The sequence below is a fragment of the Notolepis coatsorum genome, assembly GCF_963971535.1.
Source record: "Notolepis coatsorum genome assembly, chromosome: 18".
Taxonomy (NCBI): domain Eukaryota; kingdom Metazoa; phylum Chordata; class Actinopteri; order Aulopiformes; family Paralepididae; genus Notolepis; species Notolepis coatsorum.
Genome location: NC_140182.1, coordinates 17,762,137 through 17,782,456, shown reverse-complemented (window position 1 = coordinate 17,782,456; position 20,320 = coordinate 17,762,137). Strand labels below are relative to the sequence as shown.

The 20,320-nt window shown below is 43.4% G+C and overlaps 1 protein-coding gene across 1 annotated transcript in view; it reads right to left on the bottom strand.

The window, feature by feature from the left end:
- Nucleotides 1–234: 234 nt before the first annotated feature.
- Nucleotides 235–20,320, bottom strand: part of LOC311245246 (embryonic protein UVS.2-like) — a gene marked incomplete at both ends in the record, with an annotated part of 25,156 nt that continues 5,070 nt past the window's right edge. The window contains 6 exons of the mRNA XM_084335081.1: nt 235–361; nt 1,353–1,434; nt 1,997–2,175; nt 2,736–2,853; nt 6,977–7,129; nt 19,388–19,561. Coding sequence (XP_084191207.1) covers nt 235–361; nt 1,353–1,434; nt 1,997–2,175; nt 2,736–2,853; nt 6,977–7,129; nt 19,388–19,561 — 833 coding nt within the window. The remainder of the gene's footprint in view (nt 362–1,352; nt 1,435–1,996; nt 2,176–2,735; nt 2,854–6,976; nt 7,130–19,387; nt 19,562–20,320) is intronic.

Below are 20,320 nucleotides of genomic sequence, written 5' to 3'. Positions count from 1 at the left end.
CTGATGTCTTGTATGTATGTCTGTCTAGAGAGACTCTATGCTGTGACGTGCATGACTCTTTGATGTCTTGTCTGTATGTCTGTCTCATGTTTGTTTTTTAACATGGTTTTTAACATGGTTTTCTAGTGTTTTTTCTTTTTTGTAACGCAGTATTTTGTGTGATCCGACACAAAACAAATGTCTGAATCAACAGACAAGAAAGAACTTCCTCATCTCATCTTACTCACCAGTAGTTCAGCACTGGTAGAGCTTGTTGAGTCTGACGATGTCGTTCTGGCTCATCTTGGTGGCCATGCCGAAGTCGACGTTCTGGTCGGGGATCGGCTGCATGGTGGGCTCGTTGTTCTTGGAGAAGGCATACCTGGAATCACACAGAACACAACAACTAAATGGTTACACAGACCCTAGGTGTGATTGAATCATACAATGTAACAGACGGTGTTGTAGTACTCGAGTCCAGGACTAGGGCAATGGGGACTCGACTCGGGCTCTTCTTTGGTGACTCAGACTTGGACTCAGACTCGAAGACTCAAGACTCGACTCGGACTCCAGATTTTGTGACTCGACTACAACACTGGTGGTCACTGGTCACAGATGTCTACTCTGTAACTGTAAAACAAATGCGTTGTCTGTTACACGGCATCGTTTGCGACACAGTAATCCAATTTACATTTTTGTCCTTAAAGGAACAGTGTTGCAAAATAAATACGCCCTTTGTTTTGGCTAACTCTGATGTACCTGTCTGTGTCGTGCTGTTGGGGTCGCATACAAACCATAACACTTTTGTCCAAAGCGCTTTACAATTTGTTCCTCACATTTGACCCAATCACTCACACAACGATGGCAGAGGCAACCATGCAAGGTGCCAACCTGCACATCGGGCGCAATTAGGGGTTAAGTGTCTTGCTCAAGGACACTTCGACACGCTGCCCGGGAGGAGTGGGAATCGAACCGGGAACCTCCGGATTACCAGACGACTGCTCTACCTCCTGAGCCACTGTCGTTTCTGTTTTTTTGCAAATGGACTGCACCTTGCTTCCTTTCATTTTTATTTATTTTTATTTTCATGTTGTTACTAATTTAATTACAAACTAACTAGTAGTTACTAAGCCTCTAGTGCCGACTTTACACCCCAACGTAGGAGAAAATTTACACATACAGTACTGTAGTCGGTGCAACCCAGTGCTGTTGTGTATGTCCGTCAGTTGTAATATTTATTTGGTGAATAAAGTGTTTCAGATTCAGATTGCTGATAGATGTAAAACGGAACGAACATAGTAAAGTATCGTTAGAACATTATAATTATGATATAACTGAGAGGATATTGCTGTGAGGAGGGTGGTGTGAGTGACCTGTGGTACTGCATGACAGAGTTGTAGTCGTAGGAGGTTCCCTGGTTCAAGGTGTTGATCTTGTCAAAGTTGTACGCCATGTCTGCAAGGGGAAATAATAAGTCAATAATAAGCAATAATAATGAGTACATTCTGTGTGTGTGTGTGTGTGTGTGTGTGTGTGTGTGTGTGTGTGTGTGTGTGTGTGTGCGTGCGTGCGTGCGTGCGTGTATGCGTGCGTGCGTGCATGTGTGTGTGTGTGTGTGTGTGTGCACACGCATGTGTACATGGAAAACATGGAATATTTGCCACATGAAACTATAGGAAAGTGGGCAGATCCATGTAAAAAAGAAAACGAAAAAAGTATGAAAATGGCATAATTTATACAAGATCTTTCTAATATCTTTTTACTGTCTGTCTCTCTGCCTTTGTGTATCAGTTTATGTGAGTGTGTATGAAGGTGTGTAGTATATATGATATATGTACAGATTAGAATATAATATATATATATATATATATATATATATATATATATATATATATATATATATATATATATATATATATATATATATATATATATATATATATATATATATATATATATATATATATATATATATATATATATATATAATGAATGTGTGTCTGTCTGTGGAGCTGACCAGGGATGATGTTCTCCCACACTACGCGGATGTGCTGGTCCCTGTCTGTGCGCGTCTGCTCGTGGTTGAAGCCCAGGGCGTGAAGGAGCTCGTGCTGGACGGTGTGGTGGTAGACACAGCCCTGACGGCTCAGGGACAGGGTCTGGGAGTCGCCGGTCTGACCCACGTAGGACCAGCACCTGCCAGCCGCCGCACAGATAGATAGGAAAAGGTTATTAAAGTGTCATCTCAATTTAAAATACAATAATACTGTATTAAAAAGTATGTAGTTAGTAACATTGTGAGGATGAAAACACTGGAGTTTTTAAGTATTGTGTGGCATTTATCAGGGAACAACATGCTCAGCTGTGGCACAATCAGGGTTTTATCTTTCAGTGGTTAACCATCAACTTCCCAGTGGTAAGACTATTAGTATTCAAAGTAATGGTACAGATGATATAAACAGTACACACACACACACACACATTTAGAATCTTTATTTATGTCCACATACAGTAAATACAATGTCTAAAGGACACAAATATTATCAGTGCAATTGGACATTGTGGATTGGACATACACATGCATGCATACACACACATACATATACACAGAGACACACACACACACACACACGCACGCACGCACACACGCATGCACGCACGCACACACGCACGCACGCACACACACACACACACACACACACACACACACACACACACACACACACACACACACACACACACACACAAGTCCTTACCCGTTGAGGGACTGGATGTACAGGAAGTCTTTCTGGGTGGAACGCCTCACAAAGCGAATGCAAGAGACGTGGGAGAAGGACTGGAGACCATGCAGGATGATGGCCAGCTCCCTGGAGGCTGGAAACACAGAGAATATATACAAGGTAAATGGACTGCATTTATCTAGCACTTTTATCCAACGCACTTTACAACTTATGCCTCACATTCACCCATTCACTCACACACCGACGACAGAGGCGACCATGCAAAGTGCCCACCTGCTCAGGATTAAGTGTCTTGCTCAAGGACACATTGACATGCTGCCAGGAGGAGCCGCGATCGAACCGGCAACCCTCCAATTACCAGATGACCGCTCTACACCCTGAACCACTGTAAAGAGGAGATAAGCCCTACTGAACCTGGGACCAGAGCTGTCCCTAGACGTTTGGGGGCCCTAGGCAAAGAAACATTTGAGGGGCCCTTCCGTTTGACCTCACATGTAAATCAGGTCTCCGCACCACAGGGCTACATGCAGTGAGCTACCTAGTGGCCAGGACGGTCCTTCCTGTGACCATACTGTCAAGGTCCATTACGTGTAATCTGTATATATTCAGATTCTAATTCTTTATTTCCCATATTTATTGAAACATATAATAGGGCATACAGACCCTCATTGATTACACTGTTTACTTTCTCATATTCAGAGTTAATTATATTGTTGTTTATAAATGTTTTCTCATATTTCTTATATTCATATCTAATTGTATTGCCTATAATCATGTATTTCTACTATTACCATGCCCATACCTGTACCTCCCATCCCCCATGCTGCTATGACACCCATATTTCCCCAAACGGATCAATAAAGGAATATCTTATCTTAAGGTGTTGCCTTTTTCTGCACCAAAAGGTTGATGTGAATTTACTAGTATATCTGATAAATGTTGATGATTTTGAAGTAAAACAATAATAACTAAACATTTTAAAGTACAACTTCTAGTGCAAATTATGAATCCAGAATCAGACTAAGACAGGACTATAAATAAGGACTTCTAATACCGGTGGTTAATAACAAATTATGTACTAACACATTATTAACTACATTTATTCTCAATAATTAAATACATGTTTAATACATTTATAAATGAATTAAATAATGAATTCATTAAAAAGTTCAAAATATCCTATATCAATATATCAACTAAAATGCATCTGTGATCAGGTTGTGTCTAATTTGTTAGTATAATCTCATTGGTACATATAATTTTATAAGCCAATAAGACCATCTGCTGGCTCGTACACTGTTAAGGCGAGACACCTCAGGTGAATAGGCAAATATACTTTTTTTTGTTGATTTTGAGATTTTGTTATATTTTGCTTCCTAAACATGTCTTCTATGAAACTAGTGACAATAAAATGTCAATAACACACATTTAGTTGTTTATTTTACTTCATTTTGCCTTATTGCATCCATAAATGTGCACATATTTAACACAATGGGGACGAACAACGGATATCTCCGTGTTTCGATTCCACCCGTTGTGGACAGAAGCACGGATATATCCGTGGCAAGTTGTTTTGGCTTTTATTCCATATTAATAACCTATTCAAGGTTGCCGAGCGGCACTGCAGATTTACCCTACTCTTTGAATTCGCCAACGTGCATTATATTACCGGCCAGATCCTCTTAGGGGCGCTGTCGCGATAATGGAGTGTGCCCTGTGGCTGAATGGTGGACTATTTTTTTTTACTTTCAATGGAGTTTTCAGTTAGCTCGATTCTGGATCTGCAGCCTGTAGCTTGGATTACGTTTTGCATCGCAGATTTCACTATGCAATAAGGGGATTTATCATCAGCCAATGGACATATCGATCTACCAGATGGCGTTCGATAACGGGGAAATGCTCGGGGGGATCCCACCGGCCCACGGTAAGATCTTTTTCACGTAAAGTACATCCCGATCGGGCCTTGTTTTGATAGCCATCCATCCGATCGGCCTATGTGGCTAGACGAACACGGTTATTGGTAATCAATAATAAGAAACAACGTCCCCCGCCCCCCCCCCCCCCCCTTCATGCATACATGCTTGAGGATCGTGCCGATCATATGCAGTTTGAGTTATTTCTGTAGCATATGTATAACGGAAATGCCATTGGATATAACGTTATTAGCTAGTAGCCCTTTATCTCGCCTCCCAGAAAATATACTAGACCAAATCCCGTATAACGCTTATATTCACGGCGCTATAAAATGAGAACGTATTGATGAAATTCTTTTTTCTTTAATCCATTTTGAAGGGACGGTTTATGGTCCCAATTGACAATGAGAATGGACAGATAGCAATACTATAAAGTATAGATTTAGCTCTACAAACAGCCCCACGTCTGTTTACATTTGCTGGCCGTCCAGCGTCAACATTTTAGGCAACCAACTTGCGTTCAGCGTTTCTCTGATTGGCCACGACGCCCATGTGACTGCGGCAGCGCGAGAGAGCGGCAGTGCGGAAATAGGCTGCATTCTATTGCCATGCTCTGCGACAAACTCTAACCTTAACCAACTCCGAAACAATGCCTAAACTTAACCCTAACCTTAACCAACTCCGAAACAATGCCTAAACTTAAGCCTAACCTTAACCAACTCCGAAACAATGCCTAAACTTAACCCTAACCTTAACCAACTCCGAAACAATGCCTAAACTTAACCCTAACCTTAACCAACTCCGAAACAATGCCTAAACTTAACCGGCGAAAGAATGCATGTTAAAAAAAAAAAAAAAATTTAAATGTGATTCGAACTTGTCACCAACGCACCGCAGGTTCCACAGCAAGGCAGCGAAGGAGTTGAGCTAACCGTCGATGTTAAAAGAGGGGGGATTACGGCTGCATAATGCCGCGGCAGATCTCTCTGCCGCTCCGCTGCCGCTACCGCGTCGCCGCGGGGGCGTGGCTAGGCGCAAGTTGGTTGCCTAAGATGTTTAAGCGGCCCTCTACCATTATATTAGACGGGCCCCAATGGCCATCAATGGGGAAGTGCCTCATTTGCATATATAAACATAAAATTCAGAAAACTTGCAATATATTTTTTCTAAGTTTATATGTACATAACAAACTGGGAAAGTTTCATAGTGATATCTATTCAAATATGTTTTGCCTATTAGGGGGTACTACACTGTACTACACTGTTTAGTTCTGTTCAGTTCAATAACATCATTATTATTATTATTATTCAGTTATCAGGCATGTGTTTAGGTTGTCAATTACTAATGGTTTGATTAGGTATTGTGTTTGTAAATATCTGTTTAAAAAAAAAGTATGGCATTTTACAATACAGAACAGGCGTTTTCCCAAAAATGAGTTTTAATGAGTTTTTCCTCATACTCTGAGCCAGAAATCTCCACTTCAGTAGCACTCACATACACCAAACCTTCCAGTTCTATTCATATCTATGTTCTGAAGGTATTTACAGAAGGGTTTGTTGATATCGCATTCATACCCTGATTTATATCACATTTTATTCCTAAAAACATGGCGAAATATGGAATTTTACCATAAAAATTTACTGAATGGAGTATTTTCTGATTTATGGAGTGATAAAAAGAGATATCCAAAATCCCCTCTGTAATAACATTTGGCTCTAATATGTCAACAAAATGAAACTATAATTTTGAAAATGGCTTTATCCAATGTTCAGATTTCTGTCCTGGAATTATATGCAAATTAGTGCATATTTAAGTAGAGCATGCCTCATTTGCATATTTAAACATACAATTTCAGAAAACTTGTAATACAAAAAAGTCTTGTCTTAATATAAGTAATCAACTGGGGAAGTTTCATTGTGATTTCTATTAGTAAAATTTTTTACCCTATTCACCTGTAGTGTCTCGCCTTAAATTATGAACGAATTATGAATATGCTTTAAAGGTGCACTCAGTAAGATTTTCAATAATTTGGAATGAGGACTGAGACTTAACCACATGGAATAAGTAGGTAATCTTATGGTAGAATCTACTCTGTCCTTGTTTTTTTTTTGTAAAAGTGAGGAATGAGACTAAACCATTACATTTTGTGCTTATTCCTTGTATTTTTTGTATTTATTTATTTATTTATTATCACAAAGATTTTTTTGTTGGATGGTTGCATATAATCAAAATCGTTTTGCAGCAACAAGTAACTTCATGATCACGTAGTCCACTATGTGAATGCAGGAATATAAGATTTGACAGTCAGTTGCACAGAATCAAAATGCGAATAAATACACTCACTATAGTACTTAGAGATGGAGTAGGGTATGTAGACCAGGCCATCGCTAGACTTTCCCCACATGCAGCCACTGGAGGTGCAGGGGTCAGCGTTCCTCTCGTTTTCGTTGACATAAGCGATGTCATCCACGATGTAGGGCTCATCCTCAGTATGCACTGGTGGGTGGGGTTGACGACAGGATGAGAAATCAGATGTTGTCTCAAATTCATCAGAAAATAATTTGTGCTTGGTTTTCCCCACTAATTAAACAACACAAAAAAGGTATCTTACCAACATCCTTGTTGGCCTTCAACAGCTGCTCAGAGACACCTAGCTCCTGTATGATCTATAGTGAGGGAATCCGATGATTTATTAGTGAGGAATTATGATGATAATAAACACACAGCAGTGAGGAAATGTCGTAGTCGACTATCCTCCATTCAGACAATGTGTGATGAAATGAGTTTGTACTCACAGTGTTGTTCACAGGTGTCATGCAGCATAATGGAGGCAGGATAAATGAAACAATGAAAGGTTAGTTCTGCTAAAAACTAAAGACATAAATGCACATAGAATATTCACTACATAAACAAACCCACAGTGGCGAATCCTTATGGAAGCCAACGGAAGCCATGCCTCCCTAATATTAAAATATGAATTAATATCAAATATGAAATATGAAAAAAAAATATATATTTGTTTTAATATAGTTTACATTCTTTTTCATCTGTGCATCTGTGTTATAATTTTTTTTTAATGTCTCCCTCTTCTCCTTCTCACTCCCTCTAACACACTGTCAGACTCACTGTGCTCACTGCAGCTAGTATAGGAGAGAGGCAGGGGGTAGGTCTCTTTCTCCAGGCTTCCAGCATTATAGAGTCCAAATCCGATCCTAGCCAATCAGATTCGAGCTGACTGCCACACCCTAAAAGTTTAAAACGGGGCTGGGAGGAAGACACTCAGCATATTTTCCCCTCTGCACTCTGAACATTGTATTAACCCGTAACTGTTCCCACGGGCCGAATATTGCCCCGATCCTCGCAAGATTAAATCCACGGGGACCTCTCGGCGTGCCGAAGCTTTTCCTAAATCACTTCCATCATCGAAAACGAGGGAAAAGGTCGGCTCGCGACCCTGAAAATGTCGCGTGATTTTAAAAACGCTGTATTAAGTGAGCCTATTATGGGATCCACGCGAGCTTTCTATCGTGGAAACATCTGGGCGTCCCGCAACTTTTACTCATTCACATGTAGCCCCGAAAATGCTTAGAAAAGGAAAACAGAAAGCGTGGAATAAACTCGCCGAAACGGAAAAGTGTCCCACGCAGTGGTGCAGTGGCAAATTGACAGTAGGTCAAACGCTCCACGCGCGTGCGCGTGCGCGCGTGCGCGCGCATGCACAGTTTTTTTTGGTTGCTCTCGTCCTGCAGCTGGATACTATTGCCTCACAGCGCGGCCGTCAGCGCGCGGCCCAGAGAGCGCTGCTGGCTCTGCGGCTCTGCAGCTGCATGCTTCTCCGGGAGTCCGGTTGGATAATGCCATGTAAAAAGCGATTGCGCGTACTTCAGCCTCAGTGACCGAGGTATAACGCCGTTATACCGAGTTATACCAGCACTGCACCACTGGTCCCACGGGCGCGCCGTGATTCCGATCCGCGTGAAAATATTCACGGCCATAGAGGAGACCGTGGGACACCTTTTTGCAACCGAATATGTGTCTCGAATTTGCTCCCACGCGGAAATCGGACCAAAAATGAACCAATGCTCCAGCAGTATTAATGACCCTGATGTAAACAAGACAAACATCTTTCTCTGGTCTGCATTTCTTATACAATTGTGTGTATTGAGCCGTACTGTATTGTACCCATTCTGCAATCTGTTAAATAAATAAAAATAAAGTTTGACTGGCCGCCGAGCCATACTGTAGTGTACATGGTGACTGCTTGACTTAAAAAAAAAAAAAAAAAAATTAATAAAGATATTTCATAATTTTTTTTTTAATAATTTTTTTTTGGCTTCCCCTGTTATTTTACCCATGCGACGCCACTGCAAACCCACACAGGTAAGTAAGTAGTCGTGGGAGGTTGGCTATACCGGATTTGAAGGTATACTTTCATGGATCAATATAGCATGGATTTTTACATTATACCTCATCCACAATATATACACAGTATATATATATACTATGTCGCTCTATTGGTTGGACTCTTATATTATTACTTGTATTATGCACATTGTTGCGGGAGAGACCCCCCGCATTTCACTGTATACCTGTATGCCGTGACAAATAAAACTCTTGTATCTTGTATCTTGATATTGTAAAAAAAGATACATTTAAAAGATAAATTGTATTTCTAAGTAAAGAAATTCCTGTAAAAATAAGTCATATCATCATTGTAATTGAAAACACTGTTATACTGTCAAATAAAAGAAATATATCAGATGACATAAAAAATTACTTTCCTCACCTTTTCCTTTGCCCAAGCAGAGACAACAACCAGGGCCAGTAGACCCAGAATGAACTTCAAGCCAGCCATGTCAACAACTTACAGGTGTACAGAGTCGAAAACTGTGGCTGTACCACAGCTGGAGTTTCTTTTATGGTCCCATTCCCTGTAACTGGTCCTAATATGGTTATGGCAAACATCACTGATAACAGCAGTGCATTGGCTAATTTAATTTACAGTTGTATATAAGGGATCTTCCCAATTAATAATGTTTAAGAGAGAGGGGGAATCCCTGTCTCCCTCCCTATATACGATTTAAATTGTGATTTTCATATAAAATATCCAAAGTGCTTGAAAATCGTTTAACCCGATCCACCACAAAGATAAGGGAAAATACAAAGAAGACAACTGGGTGTATACAGATCAGCTAGCCTAGCTTAAAACTAAAGCTTTTGGCCAACAGCTAGGCTAGCTGATCTGATCCATATCTGCTTCCATTCATTTGTGCTAAGCTAGGCTAGCTTGCAGCCGGATAGCTTTCTACTGAACGCACGGAAAGGAAATTGGTATCCATCTTCTTGTCTGACTCTGGGGAAGACGGTAAATGCATTTCCCAAAATGTTGGCCTGTGTTAATGTATAGCCTGTGTACTTGGTAGCTTTGTGTTTGGATCATTATGATCAGTTGAATTAAATTGTATTGTTTACTGTATGACACAGCTCACTACTCTTTAAGGCTTGGGCTGCAAGTTACAAAAGAGCAATAAAGCACATAACATCAACATCAAACGCTGCAAAAGATTGACTCTGCAAGCGTAGTTCATGTAGTGTGTGTGCGACTGTGCGTCTACTGTAAGCGCAGATCCAGTATGTACATTTCCACTTATCTATGTAATATAGATCATATTTCTCATTCATGCAACATAATATAATAATGATAGTGAAGTAGGGTCACCTGAATAGCCCCCATCAGCCCCCGCCCTCCCTCAGATGTGCCCTATGGCTCATATAGCCTGAGCTGATAAGAATATTTCACCTTGATGCCACATTGCATAATTCCCACCAAGTTAAGAGTGATCATGATGGAATAAACACATCTCTAATCTTGTGTGAATTAGTTTTTTGTTGGGAGCAGATGTTTGTCCCCAAAATCTTCCACTGAAAAATGTGAACATCGCTACCTGAAGCATGCGATTTTATATTTATTCATTCGTTTCTGAAATGAAAGTACAGAGTTATGATATCCAATACAGTTTATCCACATCTCCCAGTTTTTATTTTGTTGCGAGATCTATTGTTTGACCTCGCCCAAGCATTTAATGTACTATTAATTACAAAAAGATATTTATTTTGCTTGGGAAAAAATTTCTAGAAGTAAAGTATCATTAGGCTGTAACTGATCTGTTATCTATATCCATGGTTCTTCATTTGTATTGTTAATATATATGGTATAAAACATTTGAACCGTGTTTTGATAAACCTCCAAAGTGAGAAGGCTTAGATGTCCCTCATGGATAATACAATAGTTCTCTCCTTAATCTGTGAGCTTCATTACAAAAAGAAAAATAGAAAGAGTCTGAAATATGCATTTTGGCAGCGACATCATCTTAAAAGATTGGATTAATAATTTTTTTTATGTACCTTTTCTCCCCCTTTTTTCTGAATTTTTCTCCCATCCCAATTTAGTCGTTATGCCAATTCCCTTCCTGGTCGTTGCGCGCATTTCCCCCCCACTTGCCGGTCTAGGGAGGGTTGATAGATACTATCACATGTCTCCTCCGATACATGTGGAGTCAGCCAGCCGCTTCTTTTCACCTGACAGCGAGGACTCTCACTGAGGGAGCGTAACGCGTGGGAGGATCACACTACTTGCCCCAGTTCCCTTCCTCGCTGAGCAGGCGCCCCGACCGACCTGTAGGAGTCACTGACCAGGATACACACCCAGAGGTGCAGTGCTCATGCCACACGGTACCACGCCGTTCCACCACGAACGCATGATTTTAATTTTTTTTTTTTTTTTTTTTAATTGCTCATTCAAATGAAAGAAATGTATTTATTATTTAAATGCCTTTATTTCATATTCGATGCCGACGGTAGGCTATATATAGCACATTTTGTTATTAATCTTATTAAACTGTAGATGCTTCACCTAGCACCGGGATTTGTGACTGCACACAATAAGCACCGCTGCGGGAGGATCTTCTCACTGAGAACACACAGCCTGCGCTTAACTTTTTTTTTTCCCCTCACGATTATTATTATTTTTTAATCCTCTTTTTCTCCGGCTGATTTTCTATGCTTTTCCGCCCAATTTTTGTCGTTATGCCAATTTCCCCCCCTCCCCTACCTGGTCGTTGTGCGCATGTTCCCCCTACTGGTCGGTACAAGGGAACCCTGAAGTCTACCACAACGTCATGCTTCCTCCGACCCATGCGGAGACAGCCAGCGGCTCTCTTCTCACCTGGCAGCGAGGACTCTCATTGGTGAAGTGTAACGCGTGGGAGGTCACGCTGCCTTCACCACTTCCTGCCTTTCGCTGAGCAGGCGCCCAGACCTGACCTGTAGGTGTCGCTGTCCACAACGCCAGATTACCACCCACGACTTCCCTCCCGCTAACTCAGCCAAACGAGTTAGTATGACGATCGGACCAAGCCGCAGGCAATGCTGACTCCGGGAGTCGAGACCGCAGCCTCTTGCATTGGTGACGAGCGCAATCTCCACTACGCCACCCGACCGCCTCCCTCGCGATTTATTTAACGTGCCCTGGCTGGCTGGCTGGCTCGGCGAGGCTCTCTCCACTCTGTAGCCTATACCGGCTCTACCGGACCCGGTGTCTGACTGTGAGTGATGGGGGCAGTGGCGGGCGAGGTGGCGAGCTTCTCTCACGGTTTTCTGGACAGCTTCGGTCCCTCGCTGGCTCAACGGCGCCTTAGCGGCTCATCATCATCCCCCGGTGCAAGGTCCGCATCTCGCCGGAGTCATGGAGCGCAACTGTCTTTCCGGTATATCAAGTATTTGAGCCGTGCTGTTTATTAAAGACGACGACTAAATACGGCAACAGGGGCTGACACCCAGTTGCTAGCTAGGCCTGGGTCTGTCTATGAGATCCCCTCCCTGCTGAACAGGCGGCAGCGCCCCGATCGAACAGTAAGAGTCGCTGTTTGCAACGACCAGGACTCATACCCCACCGGCTTCCCACCCGTGAACACTGCCAATTGTGTTTGTAGGGATGACTGACCAAGCCGGAGGTAACACTGACAGTTGGATTCGAACCCAAAGTCTCTGCAGTGGTAGGCGAGTGCTTAGACCTCTACGCTACCCAGCCGCGCCTAATACACTGGTATATGTTTTGAGGGCGTGCAGGTTAAAGGCACCATTGTGATTGTGTCGGGTTATTTGACATTTGGGAATGTTGGAATTAAAAGGGGGGGGGGGGGGGGGTTATAATGTGAGCTTATTAAAACTGAGTTAATACTAATTAGGAATAGTAAATAAAACAAATCTGTTTTGGCCCATGGACTATAATGGTAGGAGTAAGATTCCATGTCAGCCTTCTGATGAAGCTCAACACAGAGATGTGGGACATGCTGATGAGCTCCTGCTACCCGGACTGTTACAATCACAGCCAGGGCCTCTCTCTCACCTGCTGCTTCCACGCCCTTATATGGGCAGCTTCCTGTCGCTGCTTCCACACGCTGTCAGCCAGGTTCAATCTGCACACCTGAGACTCGTCAGGTCATCACCAGCCCTGACAAGAGACCTGCATTTCCTGCCACTCCCTGTCCGAGTGTTGCTTGAATCTGGAGACAGCTGAGACGCAGCCTAGGGGTGGGAATTGCCAGAGACCTCACGATACGATACTATCGCGATACTTGCGTCACGATATGATAGTATCGCGATACTAAATATATCGCGATACGCTGAGTATTGCGTTTTTTTTTTTTTTTTTTTTTTATCAAATTTAATTTATTACCTTTTTTCAACTGCAAAGTAAAACTTTGTCAACATGTTTTATCTAATAAAATAAAGTTCAGTCTGTTCATCTCACTTCAATCATTTTTATTGCAGAACATGGTATTTTCTCAAGCAGACAGATGTAAACACTGTAATCTGTGTTGCATGTGTAGACACGTGAATGTGTCTTACTGTGTTCATTATAACTGTTGTGTAATTATTATGACCCGGTTGCTCTTGGACTCAGCGGGGCATTGTGGAGGACTATCGCTAGAGGGAGCTGGTGGGCGTTGGTCTGGCAGTCGGTAGAGGAAGACGGAGAGGACTGGTATCGGGGAGGAGCCACCTGTGCGGGGCTCTCTTCGACGTTTTCCACAGAGGCTAGTGGACGTGTCGGTGGGGAGCCTTCTACCTGCAAAACACGTGGAATACCAATTGTGCCTCATGGCAGAAGAAGTAACGTTGCGTGCCGTAAGCTTATTCCTAAAAGTATAGTGATTAGGGTACGCCAAAGACGAAGAGGACGTTCGACAGACGGGCTGTGAAGACGACCATTAAAGAGTTGCGTAGTATCATGTATAGTCGGGGAGTTAGCCTAGCCACATCGGCTAGTAGCTTAGCTAAAGTATAGTGCATTAGCCTTGTTAGCTCAGCACGTCGTATCGCCGGTTTCTTGCGGCAGAAGCATTAGAGCCCGAGGGACTCTACTGGACATTCATCACCTTGCTTGCACCGCCAGCCCAGCCCTCCTTGGTATCACAGGGGACGGTTCTCGGGACCGTTTACGGCCAAATCACTCCAGACATTCGCTATGGGGGGCTGACCAACACTCTGACTATGGACTCTCATTCCAGGGCGAGTCGAGTACAGGTACATTTTGCACCTACAGCGCAGTGGAGCATTAACCGTTTATTTTGGTAGCATGCTCGCTGAGAGTGAAGGGGCTGTCAGGTTTTGAGCCACCACGTTCCCGAGCCACGACAGGGCGCTCCAACTTTTATTATTTTAGGTAATGCCGGCTTAGTTAGGTAATATTGTTTCTAACGTGTGGGCCCCACTTATTTTTGGTTGTATGCGACTGTACGTTATGCTGCCCGTGTGTTTAACACTTTCAATGCCCAAAACATGATATGACATTTTATCAGCCCAATGCCTGAATGCCCACAACGTTTATTAGCGTTTAATTTTTTTATTAGAGATCTGAATTCATATTTCATCAACCGAGTCTATCGTTGGTATGCAGCCCCTGTAAGAGCTCAGATGTGGAAAAAAACGCCCTCTATCGTCTCCCAGATGGTAATGCACCCTTTTGGAATGGACTCAATGGAAATGGATGAGAAAAGAAAAATCCGGAATCCACATTTTACTTCTCAGGCATGTAACCCGAGCCGATCGGATTCATTGTGGACCCTCAGAACAGCGTGGAATACATATGTACAGTATGTAGCGTTGGATCAATAAAAGCGATCGATATTTGGAATGGCGATCAGGAATTGGAATAATCTTTTTGGATAACATCTGATCTCAGGTAAGGAATCTATTTTACCAGTCTTAGGATAATCAGACCTGTTTTTTCACGGAGATATAAGCTTTTCCCCTGTGTGATCTGGCTGTTTGGCTGTGCGAGCGATCAGGAAATAAGAGAATCGATTTTTCAGATCGCCTATATAGCGTGCATACGTACACATATACTATCGATAATCTAGCGTTTATTTGAAAACTATTCATAAATAGGCCGAAAAATTACAACGTTTTTGTGTATTGTGTATGCAGAAATGGGATGTGGAGTCAGAGGAGACGCTACAAGCTGCGATTGAGTGCACAGACTGGAGCGTGTTCCGTGACAACACAGATAACATTAATGACTACACGGAGACAGTGCTGGACTTTGTTCGTACTTTGGTGGAAGAAACAATCCCCTCTACCATAATTAGAGTTTACCCAAATCAAAAGCCCTGGGTAGACAAATCCGTCAGTGAAGCTCTGAAAGCGCGCACCACAGCATACAACGCCGGGCTGGTGGCAGGCAACATGAATGACCACAAGGTGGTGCGATACAACGTAAGGAGGACAGTAATAGAGGCAAAACGACGCTACAGGAATAAAATTTAACTTCAATATGAACAGGCTGACTCCAGAGCTATGTGGCAGGGCCTCAAAACGATGACAGACTACAAAGGCACCTCCCTCAAACTGAACAGTGACATCTCCTTAGCAAATTATCTCAATACCTTCTATGCGAGGTTTGAGGCTTGGAATAACAACACCAGCCTACAAGCCACGGCAATGGGGGGGGGGGGTCTGCTGATGGAGACTCAGTGTTCAGGGTAACAGAGCATGAGGTGAGGTGGACCTTTAAAAAAGTGAATATCAGGAAGGCAGCAGGACCGGACGGCATTCCCCGGCCGCGTCCTAAGTCTGTGCCGACCAACTGTCCCCAGTATTCACTGACATATTTAACCTGTCCTTAGAACAGGCTGTCATCCCCACCTGCCTGAAGAAGTCCACTATCATCCCTGTACCTAAAAAATCCAAGCCTGCTTGCCTCAACGACTACCGCCCTGTAGCTCTCACCTCCATAGCCATGAAGTGCTTTGAGAAGCTAGTAAAAGGCTACATCTGCTCCTCCCTCCCCATCAACCTGGACCCCCTGCAATTTGCATACCGCCCCAACAGGTCCACAGAGGACGTCATAGCCCATGTGCTGCACACAGCAGCATCACACCTGGACAAGAGGCAGGGGAACTATGTGAGAATGCTATTCATCGACTACAGCTCAGCATTCAATACCATAGTCCCCTCCAAACTCATAGCCAAGCTCAGGGACCTGGGCTTGAACTATGACCTCTGCCAGTGGGTCTTGGACTTCCTGACGGGCAGACCCCAGGTGGTGAGAGCAGGCAACTGCACCTCCTCATCCATCACCCTCAACATAGGGGCCCCCCAGGGCTGTGTTCTGAGTCCCCTCCTCTACTCCCTGTACACACATGTCTGTGTGGCTCAGCGGAATAACAACACAATCATCAAATTTGCTGACGACACAGTAGTGGTGGGCCTGATCTCTGCAAATGACGAGAGGGCCTACCTGGAAGAGGTCATGGTCCTGGCGGGATGGTGCCAGGAGAACAGCCTCTCCCTGAACGTCAGCAAAACAAAGGAGATGTTGTGGACTTTAGGAGGTCGGGGGTCAGGGACTACAGCCCCCTCAGCATTGACGGGGCACCGGTTGAGAGAGTGAACAGTTTCAAGTACCTCGGAGCCCACATATCCGAGGACTTGACATGGACCACACACATTGAGAGTGTTGTGAAGAAGGCACGACAACGCCTCTACTTCCTCAGGCGCCTAAGAAAGTTCCAAGTCAGTCAGAAGATCCTTAAGAACTTCTACTCATGTACAATAGAGAGCATCCTGACTGGCAATATCACCTCCTGGTTTGGGAATAGCACTGCACAAGACCGAAGCAGACTACAGAGAGTGACATGTTCAGCCGAACGCACAATTGGAGGGGGGCTTCCCACCCTCCAGAACATTTACAACAAGCGGTGCAGGGGTAAGGCTAAGAGAATCATCAAGGACTCCAGCTACCCAAACAACTGCCTCTTTGAACTGCTGCGGTCAGGCAAGCGATACCGGAGTCTCATGGCAAGCACAGAAAGACTCAGAAGAAGCTTCTATCCCCAGGCCATCAGGCTGCTCAACGAACAATAAACACTATGCAACAACCATCAAATGCACACAGCACACACATCCACACGCACACACTCACTTTAAACAAACAACACACTGCAGCACCCACTCTCCACACTTTAGAACACCTAAACACACTTTATATTTATTGGTAAAGGATTTGCACTACAACCTGTACACCTTACTGTAAACTGTACCTAAATTGTACCTCATCCCATTTCTGCTTTGCACTATATAGAATTGTATATTAGTACATTGCATAGTATATTGTATATTGTATGGTAACTCAGTTACTTCTATTCTGCATCGAATATTGTACATATGTATATACTGAACACTGTGACTTCTATTTTTACTTCTATTTTTACATGCTATACTATTTTATTTCATACTTATCTTGTCTAGCACAGTCTCTGGAGCATAACAGTAAGAAGCATTTTGTATAAAAGTATTCTACTATTAAAGAAACTTGTAAACGTGTATAAACTTGTATTCTAGAATATTCCAGTAAAGGGCGATTATCATGGAATATTTATATTTTCCTTGAAAACGAGGGCTTTTCAAAATGCTATAAAACGAAAATTAACCGATAAAAAAACAATCCGCTTCGACAATGTTGACTGGAAAACGAGTCATTGATAAACGACGGGCAGATTAGACACATAGCCATAATTTAAAACATAGATTAGGCATTATTAACGCTAACATTAAAGTGGATGGTGGGCATTCAAGCACTAAATCGTGTGCCCCCTGCTGGCACTGAAAGTGTTAAGCAGCGCCTTATATTCAAAGAGTGTTTTCCACTCAAGTAGCTCCTTCGAGCTTTGTGCTAACCTCCTTCAGATTGTGTACTGCATAGTGTATATGGGCAACAGAGAGCGTTCGAGGCTCCAAGAAGTGGGCGGAGTGAGCGTTAACCCCTAAGGGGATATTGTAATGAGCGTTAACCCATAAGTAAATGTTGTTTTGCACTGTTTTACTGTTGTGACCATCTTGCAGTACTCAGTAAAGGGAGAGGCGGATAATTGGATTCACTGTGTGTGTGTGATTTAATGGTGCACTATTGTCTAATCTCTTTTGATACCCTGTATAGTATTAAGCGGGGTAGGTGCTCACTTCAGGTCTCCAACAGCCAGCAAGGTATGGTATTGCTTTGGGGAGAATTATATCAACCACTACTGCCACCGGGTGTGAGGGGGTGTGGGACGTACTAGGGGGAGTGTGGGTGTTTAGGGATTACTGAGTATTGCCTTAAGGGGCGGGAAAGACCAGAATGCAACTCCTAGGTTAGTAAATCCTAAGGCCCTATATGCCCCATTTGGTAACCTCGAACCTAGTACCCCAACACTGCAGTCGGGGGCCCAGCTGGACTTAGCTCTGCCGGGTTCCTACTATCTGGTGCCAGTAGAATATCACCCTCACTAAGTAGGGATAATCCACCCTTCTACACATGTACCTGACAAACTGAACTGTTTGTATTACAGTCATATTCCAACTTAACTGAATGCACATGTGTGTGTGTGTGGACTACTGTACTACAGTATTACAGGTATTGAAATGAACAATGCAACTTCCTTATACAATTTTTGTTTTATTTATTTTTATTTTTTTATGAATAATTAAATATCGATACTTGGCGTCCCTGTATCGATACAGTATCGCCACGCAAAGTATCGCGATACTACTACGTATCGATTTTTTCCCCCACCCCTACACAGCACCCTGGCAATCTTCTTATTTGACACCCAGCGTCCATGGGGTAAGAGGGGGAGGCGCTGTCGCCCAGCGTCCATACCCCCCTCCAGGGGGTGGGGTAAGAGGGGGAGGCGCTGACACCCAGTGTCCATACCCCCCTCCAGGGGGTGGGGTAAGAGGGGGAGGCGCTGACACCCAGCGTCCATACCCCCCTCCAGGGGGTGGGGTAAGAGGGGGAGGCGCTGACACCCAGCGTCCATACCCCCCTCCAGAGTGGTGGGCTCTCTGGTGGTGGCTCTCTGGTGGGGGAGTCTTCTAGGCCAGAGGGGGAGAGTCATCACCACTGGATCACAGCTGGAGCAACATCTCCTCTAGGGTTGGTCGGTCTGCAGGGTCTTTAGAGAGACATCTCTGCAACAGGTGCTGGCATCCTGGAGGGCGAGAGAGAGAGAGACAGAGAGAGATTTTGGTGAAAATGTGTAATGTCTGTGTGTGTGTGTGTGTGTGTGTGTGTGTGTGTGTGTGTGTGTGTGTGTGTGTGTGTGTGTGTGTGTGTGTGTGTGTGTGTGTGTGTGTGTGTGTGTGTGTGTGTGTGTGCGTGCGTGTGTGCATGTGTGTGTGTGTGAGCGTGTGTGTGTGTGTGTGCCTTACCAATGTTGGGATCAATGTAGGGATGACGGTTGAGGATCTCTTCGATGCTCTGGAAGGGGTAGTCACCAGATAGCATGAAGTACAGCACCTCCCCCAACTGCCACACTGTGAGCTCCACTGCCTTGTAGGCCTTAGTGAGATGAATCTCTGGAGGATAGAACCTTCCTGCGCTTCCTGGAGAGAGACAGAGAAAGAAAACAATATGAAGAGAAGAAGAGAGAGAGAGACAGAGAGAGAGAGGAACAATATGGAGAGAGAGAAACAATATGGAGAGATAGAGACTACACTTCTTAACAACCTGCCCACTATACCAAGACATCAGAGACATGCTTCCCACAAATTGCAAAAACTCCCATACCTACTGGGAGAAATACAACAATGTGCAAACACAGCAGCAAGATTTGTGAGCTGCTGTGACAAGAAAAGGACATCCAATGGAATGCAACCACCATAAAGACCGTCAATCACACAAAGAATTCCTTCTGTACTACATGTAAACGTATGTTTCCCATGTCAATAAAGCAATAAAGAGATCGAGAGACAAAGGGCTGGGTAGTGAAGGGTCAGAACTAGGGATGCTCGATATTGGCTTTTTTACCGATACCGATATACCGATATTGTCCAACTCTTAATTTCCGATACCGATATCAACCCATATCAACCGATACCGATATATGCAGGGTTCCCCCCCCCCCCCAAAAATGGAATAATTTCAGGTAATTAACATTACATATATCTTGTTGTGGAATTAACACAACATTATGCATACTTTTGACAATAAATAAAATCAGAATTTGTTCTTACTTGCTTGCCTGGGTAAATAAAGGTTATAGAAATGTAAAAAAAAATATATATATATATTTTTTTTTAAAAACCGATACCGATATTTTCCGATATCACATTTTAATGCCGATATCGGCCGATAATATCGGA